Source organism: Notolepis coatsorum (assembly GCF_963971535.1).
Source record: "Notolepis coatsorum genome assembly, chromosome: 2".
Lineage (NCBI taxonomy): Eukaryota > Metazoa > Chordata > Actinopteri > Aulopiformes > Paralepididae > Notolepis > Notolepis coatsorum.
In genome coordinates, this window is record NC_140166.1 from 6,717,342 (window position 1) to 6,730,960 (window position 13,619).

General features: G+C 44.8%; 1 protein-coding gene across 3 annotated transcripts in view; it reads right to left on the reverse strand.

Annotated features, from left to right (window-relative positions):
• Positions 1-13,619, reverse strand: part of LOC311223915 (ubiquitin-associated protein 2-like) — a 112,314-nt gene that overhangs the window by 22,754 nt on the left and 75,941 nt on the right. For 2 of the 3 annotated variants that reach the window (XM_084308683.1, XM_084308685.1), the window contains 4 exons: positions 13,063-13,102; positions 12,434-12,563; positions 11,642-11,699; positions 9,447-9,663 (listed from right to left, as the gene is read on the reverse strand). In XM_084308683.1, coding sequence (XP_084164809.1) covers positions 9,447-9,663; positions 11,642-11,699; positions 12,434-12,563; positions 13,063-13,102 — 445 coding nt within the window. The remainder of the gene's footprint in view (positions 1-9,446; positions 9,664-11,641; positions 11,700-12,433; positions 12,564-13,062; positions 13,103-13,619) is intronic. The other variant, XM_084308684.1, reaches the window with a different exon arrangement.

Below are 13,619 nucleotides of genomic sequence, written 5' to 3' on the forward strand. Positions count from 1 at the left end.
CACCCTATAATATACTACTGACTCCCTCCCTACACCCTATAATATACTACTGACTCCCTCCCTACACCCTATAATATACTACAGACTCCCTCCCTACACCCTATAATATACTACCGACTCCCTCCTCCCTACACCCTATAATATACTACTGACTCCCTCCCTACACCCTATAATATACTACTGACTCCCTCCCTACACCCTATAATATACTACTGACTCCCTCCCTACACCCTATAATATACTACAGACTCCCTCCCTACACCCTATAATATACTACCGACTCCCTCCTCCCTACACCCTATAATATACTACCGACTCCCTCCTCCCTACACCCTATAATATACTACTGACTCCCTCCCTACACCCTATAATATACTACAGACTCCCTCCCTACACCCTATAATATACTACCGACTCCCTCCTCCCTACACCCTATAATATACTACTGACTCCCTCCCTACACCCTATAATATACTACTGACTCCCTCCTCCCTACACCCTATAATATACTACTGACTCCCTCCTCCCTACACCCTATAATATACTACTGACTCCCTCCCTACACCCTATAATATACTACAGACTCCCTCCCTACACCCTATAATATACTACTGACTCCCTCCCTACACCCTATAATATACTACTGACTCCCTCCCTCCCTACACCCTATAATATACTACTGACTCCCTCCTCCCTACACCCTATAATATACTACTGACTCCCTCCCTACACCCTATAATATACTACTGACTCCCTCCCTACACCCTATAATATACTACTGACTCCCTCCCTACACCCTATAATATACTACTGACTCCCTCCCTACACCCTATAATATACTACTGACTCCCTCCCTACACCCTATAATATACTACTGACTCCCTCCCTACACCCTATAATATACTACAGACTCCCTACCTACACCCTATAATATACTACTGACTCCCTCCCTACACCCTATAATATACTACTGACTCCCTCCCTACACCCTATAATATACTACTGACTCCCTCCCTACACCCTATAATATACTACTGACTCCCTCCCTACACCCTATAATATACTACTGACTCCCTCCCTACACCCTATAATATACTACTGACTCCCTCCCTACACCCTATAATATACTACTGACTCCCTCCCTACACCCTATAATATACTACAGACTCCCTCCCTACACCCTATAATATACTACTGCAGGGCTGTACGTTAACTTTTTTTGCACATAGCACTGGTGCTACAGAGGTTGATAGTTTTGTAGCACAGGCCAAAATCTTGTAGCACAAGTATAAAACTTGTTATATTTGTAACAGTCACAAATGTGCCTATTGTATTTGTGTTATTTAGTTGCAGTGCCATGTTTGGCTGTCATTTAGTATATCGCCATGTGTTATTATTACTATGATACTCTCATATGCTATTTTCAATTAATATCATAAACAACATAAGGAATATTAGCATAATTTTGAGTGGACTGAAGGAATGAGTCAGCGTTAATAGTTTTAAATGCAAATAATTTATTGAAACATAGAAGTGGGGTCGGTTGGGACACACACACACACACACACACAATGGGGGACCCTGATGTAAACAAGACAAACGTCTTTCTCAGGTCTGCATCCCCTTAACAATTGTGTGTATTGAGCCATACTGTACTGTACCCATTCTGCAATCTGTTAAATAAAGTTCTCATTCATTCATTCACACACACTGTTTCAACTCACCACCCCCGCATCATATTGTAGTCTAGTCTGTCTTCAAACTTCCACTCCTCTCGAAACTTGTTTATTTGAATATCAACATTATCTGTCCATCCTCAGTTTACTATAATATACTCCTGTCCTGACTAGTGACTTCATCATCTTTCCAAACGCACGCACGCACACACACACAGGGAAGGGGAGAGAGTGCCCCCCCATTTCCCTTTCCACACTGTGTCTGCTGGCTCTGCCTGTGATCAGGATTAGCTTGTTAGCTTGCTAACGTTGTAGTGATTGTAATGGTACATAAACGTTAATTTCGGGCGATGTGCGCATAAAGGAATGGCGACGGTGCAAAGCATGTAGATGCATTTGACCCGTTGCGAGAAGAAAAAAACACCACAGACTTATTTCGGGACGTGTAGGCGCACTGCTGTGTTAACGCAGCAACCGACCAACGCGCTGCTCTGCTTGCAGAAGGCGCACGGATAGGGCGGATATGACTCGTCGAGTTGTCACAAGAGTTTTTTCAAAATAAGATTATCATATGCACCTGAACGTTGCTAGCTTTCGGAGCCTAGCTGGAGCTGCGCGTGGGCAGAAATGAGACCCGCTACAGGATTTTCAAAATAAGAGTATCTATATGAACCGAATCCCTATCGCACCAGTGCTACTGAAGTAAATCCATCCATCGCACAGACCGCTGTTGCTGTAGCACGTGCGAGATATATGTCGCACTGTACAGGCCTGTACTACTGACTCCCTCCCTACACCCTATAATATACTACTGACTCCCTTCCTACACCCTAGAATATACTACTGACTCCCTCCCTATACCCTATAATATACTACAGACTCCCTCCCTACACCCTATAATATACTACAGACTCCCTCCCTACACCCTATAATATACTACAGACTCCCTCCCTACACCCTATAATATACTACTGACTCCCTCCCTACACCCTATAATATACTACTGACTCCCTCCTCCCTACACCCTATAATATACTACAGACTCCCTCCCTACACCCTAGAATATACTGACTCCCTCCTCCCTACACCCTAGAATATACTACTGACTCCCTCCCTATACCCTATAATATACTACAGACTCCCTCCCTACACCCTAGAATATACTACTGACTCCCTCCTCCCTACAATATACTACTGACTCCCTCCCTACACCCTATAATATACTACAGACTCCCTCCCTACACCCTATAATATACTACAGACTCCCTCCTCCCTACACCCTATAATATACTACTGACTCCCTACCTACACCCTATAATATACTAGACTCCCTCCCTACACCCTATAATATACTACTGACTCCCTCCTCCCTACACCCTATAATATACTACTGACTCCCTCCCTATACCCTATAATATACTACAGACTCCCTACACCCTATAATATACTACTGACTCCCTCCCTACACCCTATAATATACTACTGACTCCCTCCCTACACCCTATAATATACTACAGACTCCCTCCCTACACCCTATAATATACTACTGACTCCCTCCCTACACCCTATAATATACTACTGACTCCCTCCCTACACCCTATAATATACTACTGACTCCCTCCTCCCTACACCCTAGAATATACTACTGACTCCCTCCCTACACCCTATAATATACTACAGACTCCCCCCTCCCTACACCCTATAATATACTACTGACTCCCTCCTCCCTACACCCTATAATATACTACTGACTCCCTCCCTACACCCTATAATATACTACTGACTCCCTCCTCCCTACACCCTAGAATATACTACTGACTCCCTACCTACACCCTATAATATACTACTGACTCCCTCCCTACACCCTATAATATACTACTGACTCCCTCCTCCCTACACCCTATAATATACTACTGACTCCCTCCTCCCTACACCCTATAATATACTACAGACTCCCTCCCTACACCCTATAATATACTACTGACTCCCTCCCTACACCCTATAATATACTACTGACTCCCTCCCTACACCCTATAATATACTACTGACTCCCTCCCTACACCCTATAATATACTACAGACTCCCTCCCTACACCCTATAATATACTACTGACTCCCTCCCTACACCCTATAATATACTACTGACTCCCTCCCTACACCCTATAATATACTACTGACTCCCTCCCTATACCCTATAATATACTACTGACTCCCTCCTCCCTACACCCTATAATATACTACCGACTCCCTACCTACACCCTATAATATACTACTGACTCCCTCCCTACACCCTATAATATACTACTGACTCCCTCCCTACACCCTATAATATACTACAGACTCCCTCCCTATACCCTATAATATACTACCGACTCCCTCCCTATACCCTATAATATACTACAGACTCCCTCCCTACACCCTATAATATACTACAGACTCCCTCCTCCCTATACCCTATAATATACTACTGACTCCCTCCTCCCTACACCCTATAATATACTACTGACTCCCTCCCTACACCCTATAATATACTACTGACTCCCTCCCTACACCCTATAATATACTACTGACTCCCTCCCTATACCCTATAATATACTACTGACTCCCTCCTCCCTACACCCTATAATATACTACCGACTCCCTACCTACACCCTATAATATACTACTGACTCCCTCCCTACACCCTATAATATACTACAGACTCCCTCCCTATACCCTATAATATACTACTGACTCCCTCCTCCCTACACCCTATAATATACTACAGACTCCCTCCCTATACCCTATAATATACTACTGACTCCCTCCTCCCTACACCCTATAATATACTACTGACTCCCTCCCTACACCCTATAATATACTACTGACTCCCTCCCTATACCCTATAATATACTACTGACTCCCTCCTCCCTACACCCTATAATATACTACTGACTCCCTCCCTACACCCTATAATATACTACTGACTCCCTCCCTACACCCTATAATATACTACTGACTCCCTCCCTATACCCTATAATATACTACTGACTCCCTCCTCCCTACACCCTATAATATACTACTGACTCCCTCCCTACACCCTATAATATACTACAGACTCCCTCCCTACACCCTAGAATATACTACTGACTCCCTCCTCCCTACACCCTATAATATACTACTGACTCCCTCCTCCCTACACCCTATAATATACTACAGACTCCCTCCCTATACCCTATAATATACTACTGACTCCCTCCCTACACCCTATAATATACTACAGACTCCCTCCTCCCTACACCCTATAATATACTACTGACTCCCTCCCTATACCCTATAATATACTACTGACTCCCTCCCTACACCCTATAATATACTACAGACTCCCTCCTCCCTACACCCTATAATATACTACAGACTCCCTCCCTATACCCTATAATATACTACTGACTCCCTCCCTATACCCTATAATATACTACAGACTCCCTCCCTACACCCTATAATATACTACAGACTCCCTCCTCCCTACACCCTATAATATACTACTGACTCCCTCCCTATACCCTATAATATACTACTGACTCCCTCCCTACACCCTATAATATACTACTGACTCCCTCCCTACACCCTATAATATACTACTGACTCCCTCCCTACACCCTATAATATACTACTGACTCCCTCCCTACACCCTATAATATACTACTGACTCCCTCCCTACACCCTATAATATACTACAGACTCCCTCCCTATACCCTATAATATACTACTGACTCCCTCCCTACACCCTATAATATACTACAGACTCCCTCCCTATACCCTATAATATACTACTGACTCCCTCCTCCCTACACCCTAGAATATACTACTGACTCCCTCCCTACACCCTAGAATATACTACTGACTCCCTCCCTACACCCTATAATATACTACTGACTCCCTCCCTACACCCTATAATATACTACAGACTCCCTCCCTATACCCTATAATATACTACAGACTCCCTCCCTACACCCTAGAATATACTACTGACTCCCTCCCTACACCCTATAATATACTACAGACTCCCTCCCTATACCCTATAATATACTACTGACTCCCTCCTCCCTACACCCTATAATATACTACTGACTCCCTCCCTACACCCTAGAATATACTACTGACTCCCTCCCTACACCCTAGAATATACTACTGACTCCCTCCTCCCTACACCCTATAATATACTACTGACTCCCTCCCTACACCCTATAATATACTACTGACTCCCTCCTCCCTACACCCTATAATATACTACTGACTCCCTCCCTACACCCTATAATATACTACTGACTCCCTCCTCCCTACACCCTATAATATACTACTGACTCCCTCCCTACACCCTAGAATATACTACTGACTCCCTCCTCCCTACACCCTATAATATACTACTGACTCCCTCCTCCCTACACCCTATAATATACTACTGACTCCCTCCTCCCTACACCCTATAATATACTACAGACTCCCTCCTCCCTACACCCTATAATATACTACAGACTCCCTCCTCCCTACACCCTATAATATACTACTGACTCCCTCCTCCCTACACCCTATAATATACTACAGACTCCCTCCTCCCTACACCCTATAATATACTACAGACTCCCTCCCTACACCCTATAATATACTACTGACTCCCTCCCTATACCCTATAATATACTACTGACTCCCTCCCTACACCCTAGAATATACTACTGACTCCCTCCTCCCTACACCCTATAATATACTACTGACTCCCTCCCTACACCCTATAATATACTACTGACTCCCTCCCTACACCCTATAATATACTACTGACTCCCTCCCTACACCCTATAATATACTACTGACTCCCTCCCTACACCCTATAATATACTACTGACTCCCTCCCTACACCCTAGAATATACTACTGACTCCCCCCTCCCTACACCCTATAATATACTACTGACTCCCTCCCTACACCCTATAATATACTACTGACTCCCTCCCTACACCCTATAATATACTACTGACTCCCTCCCTACACCCTATAATATACTACTGACTCCCTCCCTATACCCTATAATATACTACAGACTCCCTCCCTACACCCTATAATATACTACTGACTCCCTCCTCCCTACACCCTATAATATACTACTGACTCCCTCCTCCCTACACCCTATAATATACTACTGACTCCCTCCCTACACCCTATAATATACTACTGACTCCCTCCCTACACCCTATAATATACTACTGACTCCCTCCCTACACCCTATAACATACTACTGACTCCCTCCCTACACCCTATAATATACTACTGACTCCCTCCTCCCTACACCCTATAATATACTACTGACTCCCTCCCTATACCCTATAATATACTACTGACTCCCTCCTCCCTACACCCTATAATATACTACAGACTCCCTCCTCCCTACACCCTATAATATACTACTGACTCCCTCCCTACACCCTATAATATACTACAGACTCCCTCCTCCCTACACCCTATAATATACTACTGACTCCCTCCCTCCCTACACCCTATAATATACTACAGACTCCCTCCTCCCTACACCCTATAATATACTACTGACTCCCTCCCTACACCCTATAATATACTACTGACTCCCTCCCTACACCCTATAATATACTACTGACTCCCTCCCTACACCCTATAATATACTACTGACTCCCTCCCTACACCCTATAATATACTACTGACTCCCTCCCTACACCCTATAATATACTACTGACTCCCTCCCTACACCCTATAATATACTACAGACTCCCTCCTCCCTACACCCTATAATATACTACTGACTCCCTCCCTACACCCTATAATATACTACTGACTCCCTCCCTACACCCTATAATATACTACTGACTCCCTCCCTACACCCTATAATATACTACAGACTCCCTCCCTACACCCTATAATATACTACTGACTCCCTCCCTACACCCTATAATATACTACTGACTCCCTCCTCCCTACACCCTATAATATACTACTGACTCCCTCCCTACACCCTATAATATACTACTGACTCCCTCCTCCCTACACCCTATAATATACTACTGACTCCCTCCCTACACCCTATAATATACTACTGACTCCCTCCTCCCTACACCCTAGAATATACTACTGACTCCCTCCCTATACCCTATAATATACTACTGACTCCCTCCCTACACCCTATAATATACTACTGACTCCCTCCCTACACCCTATAATATACTACTGACTCCCTCCCTACACCCTATAATATACTACAGACTCCCTCCTCCCTACACCCTATAATATACTACTGACTCCCTCCTCCCTACACCCTATAATATACTACTGACTCCCTCCCTACACCCTAGAATATACTACTGACTCCCTTCCTACACCCTAGAATATACTACGACTCCCTCCCTAACTATACCCTAGTACAGGGATCGGCAATAGGCGGCCCGCGGGCCGACATTGGCCCGCCAGCAATAATTTCTGGCCCGTCAGATTATTTTGAGAATATGATATTTATTTTACGCGCAGGAAATATTCACTCGGGACGCCAGGGTGTCTTTTATTGTGAAGCTGTATCTATCTACCGGTAGTCATCAATAGCACTATAGCCAATTGAAATGCTAGAAATGGTCACGTGGACTGGGAGAACCAATGGAATAGTCCCTAACGAACTTTCACTTCCGCGTTCGAGATGGAGCGAGTAACAAAATGTGTTAAAAAACAAAACAAACATCTTTGGATAGGGAAATGCAACAGGGAAATATAACGCTTCTTTTAATAAACAGGAGCCATACTTAAAATACGGGTTTATTGCAACAGGTCGGTGATTCTTGCGTGCCGAGCCGACGTCCTCTCTGCATAATATGTGGCGACAACAACAACGAGGAAATGGTTGTTATTACAACTGTGTTCAAGTTGGCAGATAAAGTAGCTGCATTCAACGCCAATCTGGAATTGGAGGGCGGCGAGTGGATATGTGACATGTTTCAAACATTAGCAGGGATTTTGGAGGACTGAACAACAAACAAGGTATGGTGAGTCGTGTTTTCATGCATTCTGTCTTCTGATCTGTTCATCACCCGCCGCGGTGATCTGCAACAGCTGATCTGCTGTTCATGAATGAATGAATGAAAACTTTATTTAACAGATTGCAGAATGGGTACAATACAGTACAGCTCAATACACACAATTGTTAAGCTGATCTGCAACAGCTGAGAGCTGTTCATGAATGAATGGATGAGTGAGAACTTTGTTTGGCGGATTGCAGAGTGGGTGCAGTGCAGTGCGGCGCAGTGCACACGGTTGTTGGGGGGATGCAGACCAGAGAAAAACGTTTGTCTTTTTTCAATATCAGTATATTAAATTAGCCATCGTTTTTGATCCTGGCCCGCCAAGCAACGGCTTGGGGAAAATCTGGCCCGCGGCAAAACCTAATTGCCGACCCCTGCCCTAGTATATACTACTGACCACATTATTTCGATAAGTGCGATCCATTCATATGGGTAAAGGAGTACTGAATGTGTTACAGGGTAAAGGAGTACTGAATGTGTTACAGGGTAAAGGAGTACTGGATGTGTTACAGGGTAAAGGAGTACTGGATGTGTTACAGGGTAAAGGAGTACTGAATGTGTTACAGGGTAAACGAGTACTGGATGTGTAAAGGAGTACTGAATGTGTTAACACCCAGTGAACACCCAGTGAATGTAAGGTATACTATTAACTAATCATTGAACCATTTCCCCACAATCTTCCGAACCTTCATTGCACATTCTTACCGGAGGTGGTGTTGAGCAGGGGCGCGGTACGGCCGCCTGCGGCTGACAGCGTGGGGTTGGTGCCGTTAACGGTCAGTCCCGGGGCTCCGGCCGGGTGCATTAGGCCGTTAGCGGAGCCGCCGCTGACCGCCAGTGGGGCCACGGGGCTCTGGTTCACCACCGGACCGGACGATGACGACACAAAGGCATGGAGACCGCTGCTCTCCTCACTGGTCATCTGGAGATATGAGGGAGAAGAGCGAAGAGGAAGATCAGCCGATTAGTGAGTCAACAGTGAGACTGTTATAACATTGAGTGTCGTTGCAAACATTTCTTTTCTATGCCTTTCTCGAAGACAGTGGAAACAGAAACAAGAACCCACCGCAGAACTCACAGAAATTCTGAAAGGTTTCTTTATAGAAAGTTCCTCTGGTTCCTTTGGCAATGGAAAAGAGCTATTATCATAGCATTGTTGGGTAAAATTCAGGAACAGTGAACACATTGTTGCATGCGTGACATGAGATGGCCAGTGTTTGATGCGGTGGTTTCAAATGCCATGTTGACAACCTGATCGGTGCAGCACCAGTCCTGCAGCAGCTTGAATGTCAGCCGGGCGACGATCGTTCCGCATGCCTCATCAGTCCCCTTCATATATGCTGGCACACCAAGCAGTTTGAGCCGCTCCGCGTCTCTGACCACCACTGTCAGATGCTCCTCCATCTGGCGCACATTGTTGAGCATTGGCGTCAACTTGCTGTCCCAGTGCAAGGTGCACATGGGAGGTGGTGTCCACTGTTCATGCTGGTCCTCACTGATTGCCTGCAACACGTGGCGGTGCACTCGGTCTGCTGTTGCGTAGGATGTGGAGACCTTTGCCGAATTGCCACCGGATTCCTCGATCAGGCCGTGCATGAAGGCAGCCTGCTGCATTGGTGTGATCTTCAACCGTGTAGCCAGTGACACAAAACTCGGCCGCCTGAGAATGTCTGATGGAATGAAGGCTGTGGTGCCAGTCTTCTTACGCTCACGGGTGGGTGTGTTCTCAGCCGGTGGAGCAGCCGTGTCATTTGCATTGCTGTCTTCATCACTTTCACTTTCCAACACCGCCATGCTGGACCTCAGTCATCTCCTGCTGCTCCTTGGTAAGGCATGCCTGCTGCGCTGCTTCTCGCTCCTGTCGCCGCTTCAGCTTGGATTGCAGCTTGGCATCAAATGCTCCAAATGTGGCCACTCTGTCGCCCTTCATGCTGGCCAGGAAAGCAATGTCCTCTGGATCACAGATCAGCTCCTCTGCATTTGGAGACCACAGCGGGAATGTGGCATCCAGCTTGTGCTCCATTGCGTCCACCAGTCGAGCTGTAGCGTCACTGGAGCGCCTGGCCTTTGGAATGTGCCGCAGCTTGTTGCTAGCATCGACAAGCGCTACCATCTTGTTGCATGCTCGACGATCACTCACAATTGGGATATTGGCCTTTCCATAAAATGGCAGCACCTGCTCCAAAACGTCCTTAGCCGCATGGAACCGTGACAAGGCTCCGGTCAAACCTGGCCGCTTGGCATGCAGTTGCGTGTCGCAGTTTACATCATGCACAGCAAGATCTGGCGACCACTTGGCAGCTTGGCGCCAGTGATGATGGCATCTGCATCAGTTCTGCCGGCGCCCAGAGCTGAGACCAGGCTGCGGCTGCTCTGGCGGGAGCCTAAGGGCGGCGACGCCATCTTGTGAGAACTGGATAGCTGGAGATTGTTGGAGAGCTGGATCCTGTGGTGGGTGATGGTGGCGTTGAGGGAATTGAGTAAACTGCGATGCAGAGCCACACAAGCAAAGCTATTTATAGGCAAAGCCCATCCCCCAAAAATTGCAGGTGCAAGAAAATGTTTTCAAAACAGGGTAAAATGTGCGGGAATATGGGAGCAGACAGGTCTCCGTGCTTGAAATGTAACAATGTTGCAACCTTGTGCATGCGTACTCACACACACACGCGCGCGCGCGGAGGACAGAGTGAAGGGACACAGTACCTACCTATTACCCCATTATGGTTTCCCCCTTTTGCCATAAAAACTGATGTACCGTTCCACCTCTAAATCACCTCATATTGCAAAAATATTTAGCATGTATTGTTTTTACATGGATGGTAACACTTTTAGCACCCAGTCAAATCAATACGCTGGAAATGTGTATTTTGACACACCCTACTGCGTGTGTGTGTTCGTACCGTGAGGGATGAGCTGGTAGCGAGGACAGATCCTGATGTATGTGGGCTGGTCACAAGACTGGAGAAACAGACACAATTGTGACATCAGACACAGCGATAAGCTGATAGTACTAACATTACATTCAGCTCACAACACAATCATAAACTAGTACTTCCACCCTAAACTATCTGCCCCTGGACAGGAGTACTGCCACACTAAACCATATCTGCCCCAGGACTAGAGTATCGACACCTTGAACTATCTACCCCCGAACACGAGTACTGCTGGAGATTCAGATAAATGAATGCTACCACATGTGAAGGATTCAGATATGTGCTTGTAACCATCATTATCTCCAGGCAGTTTTCGGTTTGTTGAGGAGATACAAAGGCTGAGAGGCTGACAGTAGTTAACTGTTCTGTTCTATGATGGGAGAGCTAGTAGCTGTTCTATTGTATGACACTGTGTTCCAGAGACACTATCAAAACCAACTCACACTCCATCCTCCCATACATATAACTGTACAGATACTGGTTTGTGTCATCAGGCTATATCACTACTGGAGACGTTGACTTGCCCATCCTCCAAATAGAAGGATATTGCAGATCTAATGGAGAATAATAGATTTGACCTCCCATCAGTATTTTTGCCCAATGACCCAAAATTAAAGATAGTACCGGTAAATCAATACTAATTGATCTGTGATGTCTGAAGCTCCTCATAAGAATTTGTTCTTAATTGATTGCCTGGGTAAATAAAGGTTCAATAATAAAAAATAAAAAAAAATGTAAAGCTCCAACACATGAGTGCACCTGCTGAGGGGGGGGAGGGGCGCCGTGTGGGAGGGGGTGACCACGGGGGAGGGGATGTGGTGGGAGGGGCCGCTGTCACTCGTCATGACCGGTGACTCCGCCTGGACCGTCCTAGAAGCTGCCAACACTGCTGAGAAAGAGGGAGAGAAATGGAGTGAGAAGAGATTATTCTCCTTTTCTGGTGAATTCGCACTACATTTTGGAGATATTGCTCAGGTTACATCCAGGTTGTGTCACTGGAGATTCAGAAATATGAATAATTCCACAGAGGATGAATTAAGATATGTGCTTGTAACCATCATCATCTCCAGCTGTTCAAATGTGATCAATGTGAAGTGATACAAATCTAGTTTAGGTTTAATAATCCCTATTGTATTAAGACACTGTTATTGTTCACGGAAAATTAAGATAAAAAAAAAAGCACAAGAAAAAAAGGATTGGCAGAGGCTATTTTTATGTATAGTAATAGCAGAGGCTATTTTTATGTATAGTAATAATTTAAGATGCATTCTAAAAATAAATTTCCGTAAACAAATACTCAAGCACTAGTACACAACAATACAGATAACATTTGTTTCTAATGGCTTCTCTCTAATGGATCTGCGGAACAGAAAACACTGAGTACTTACAGTCCTGTGAGCTCTGGGTCCGAACACCACTGTACCCATTCTGCAAGAAGAAGCAACATGTATGTATATTAGGGCTGTCAAAATTAATGCTTTAACTCGAGATTAATTCAAATAATTTAAAGCATTAAAATAAATTAATCTAGATTAATCTATGGAGTGAAAAATCTTGAAAAAAATTCGGAACTTTCGGCAGTATATTTGCTTGTTATTTTTTTTGCATCGACTCATGCACCTTATTGAAAATCATCTGACATGAATATGGAACACATTTTTGTTGTTAACACTTTGGCTGCCTAAGGTTAAATTCATGATATACCATAGATTGCCAGCGCTATTTGTCTATGGAGAAAGTCCCCTTCTTTGCAGGGCTATAACTTTTTAAATTCTATTGCTACATTGCCATTATTAGGGCCCATTCAAAGTCCTATATGTATTGTTCATTGTGTAGCAACGTTAAACTTTTTCATTCACATATTCATAGTAAAGTATGGTCTAATGTATAAGTATGTTTTCATCTCTTTCTGCAGCTTTCTCCAGAACGTGATATATAGCCCCAA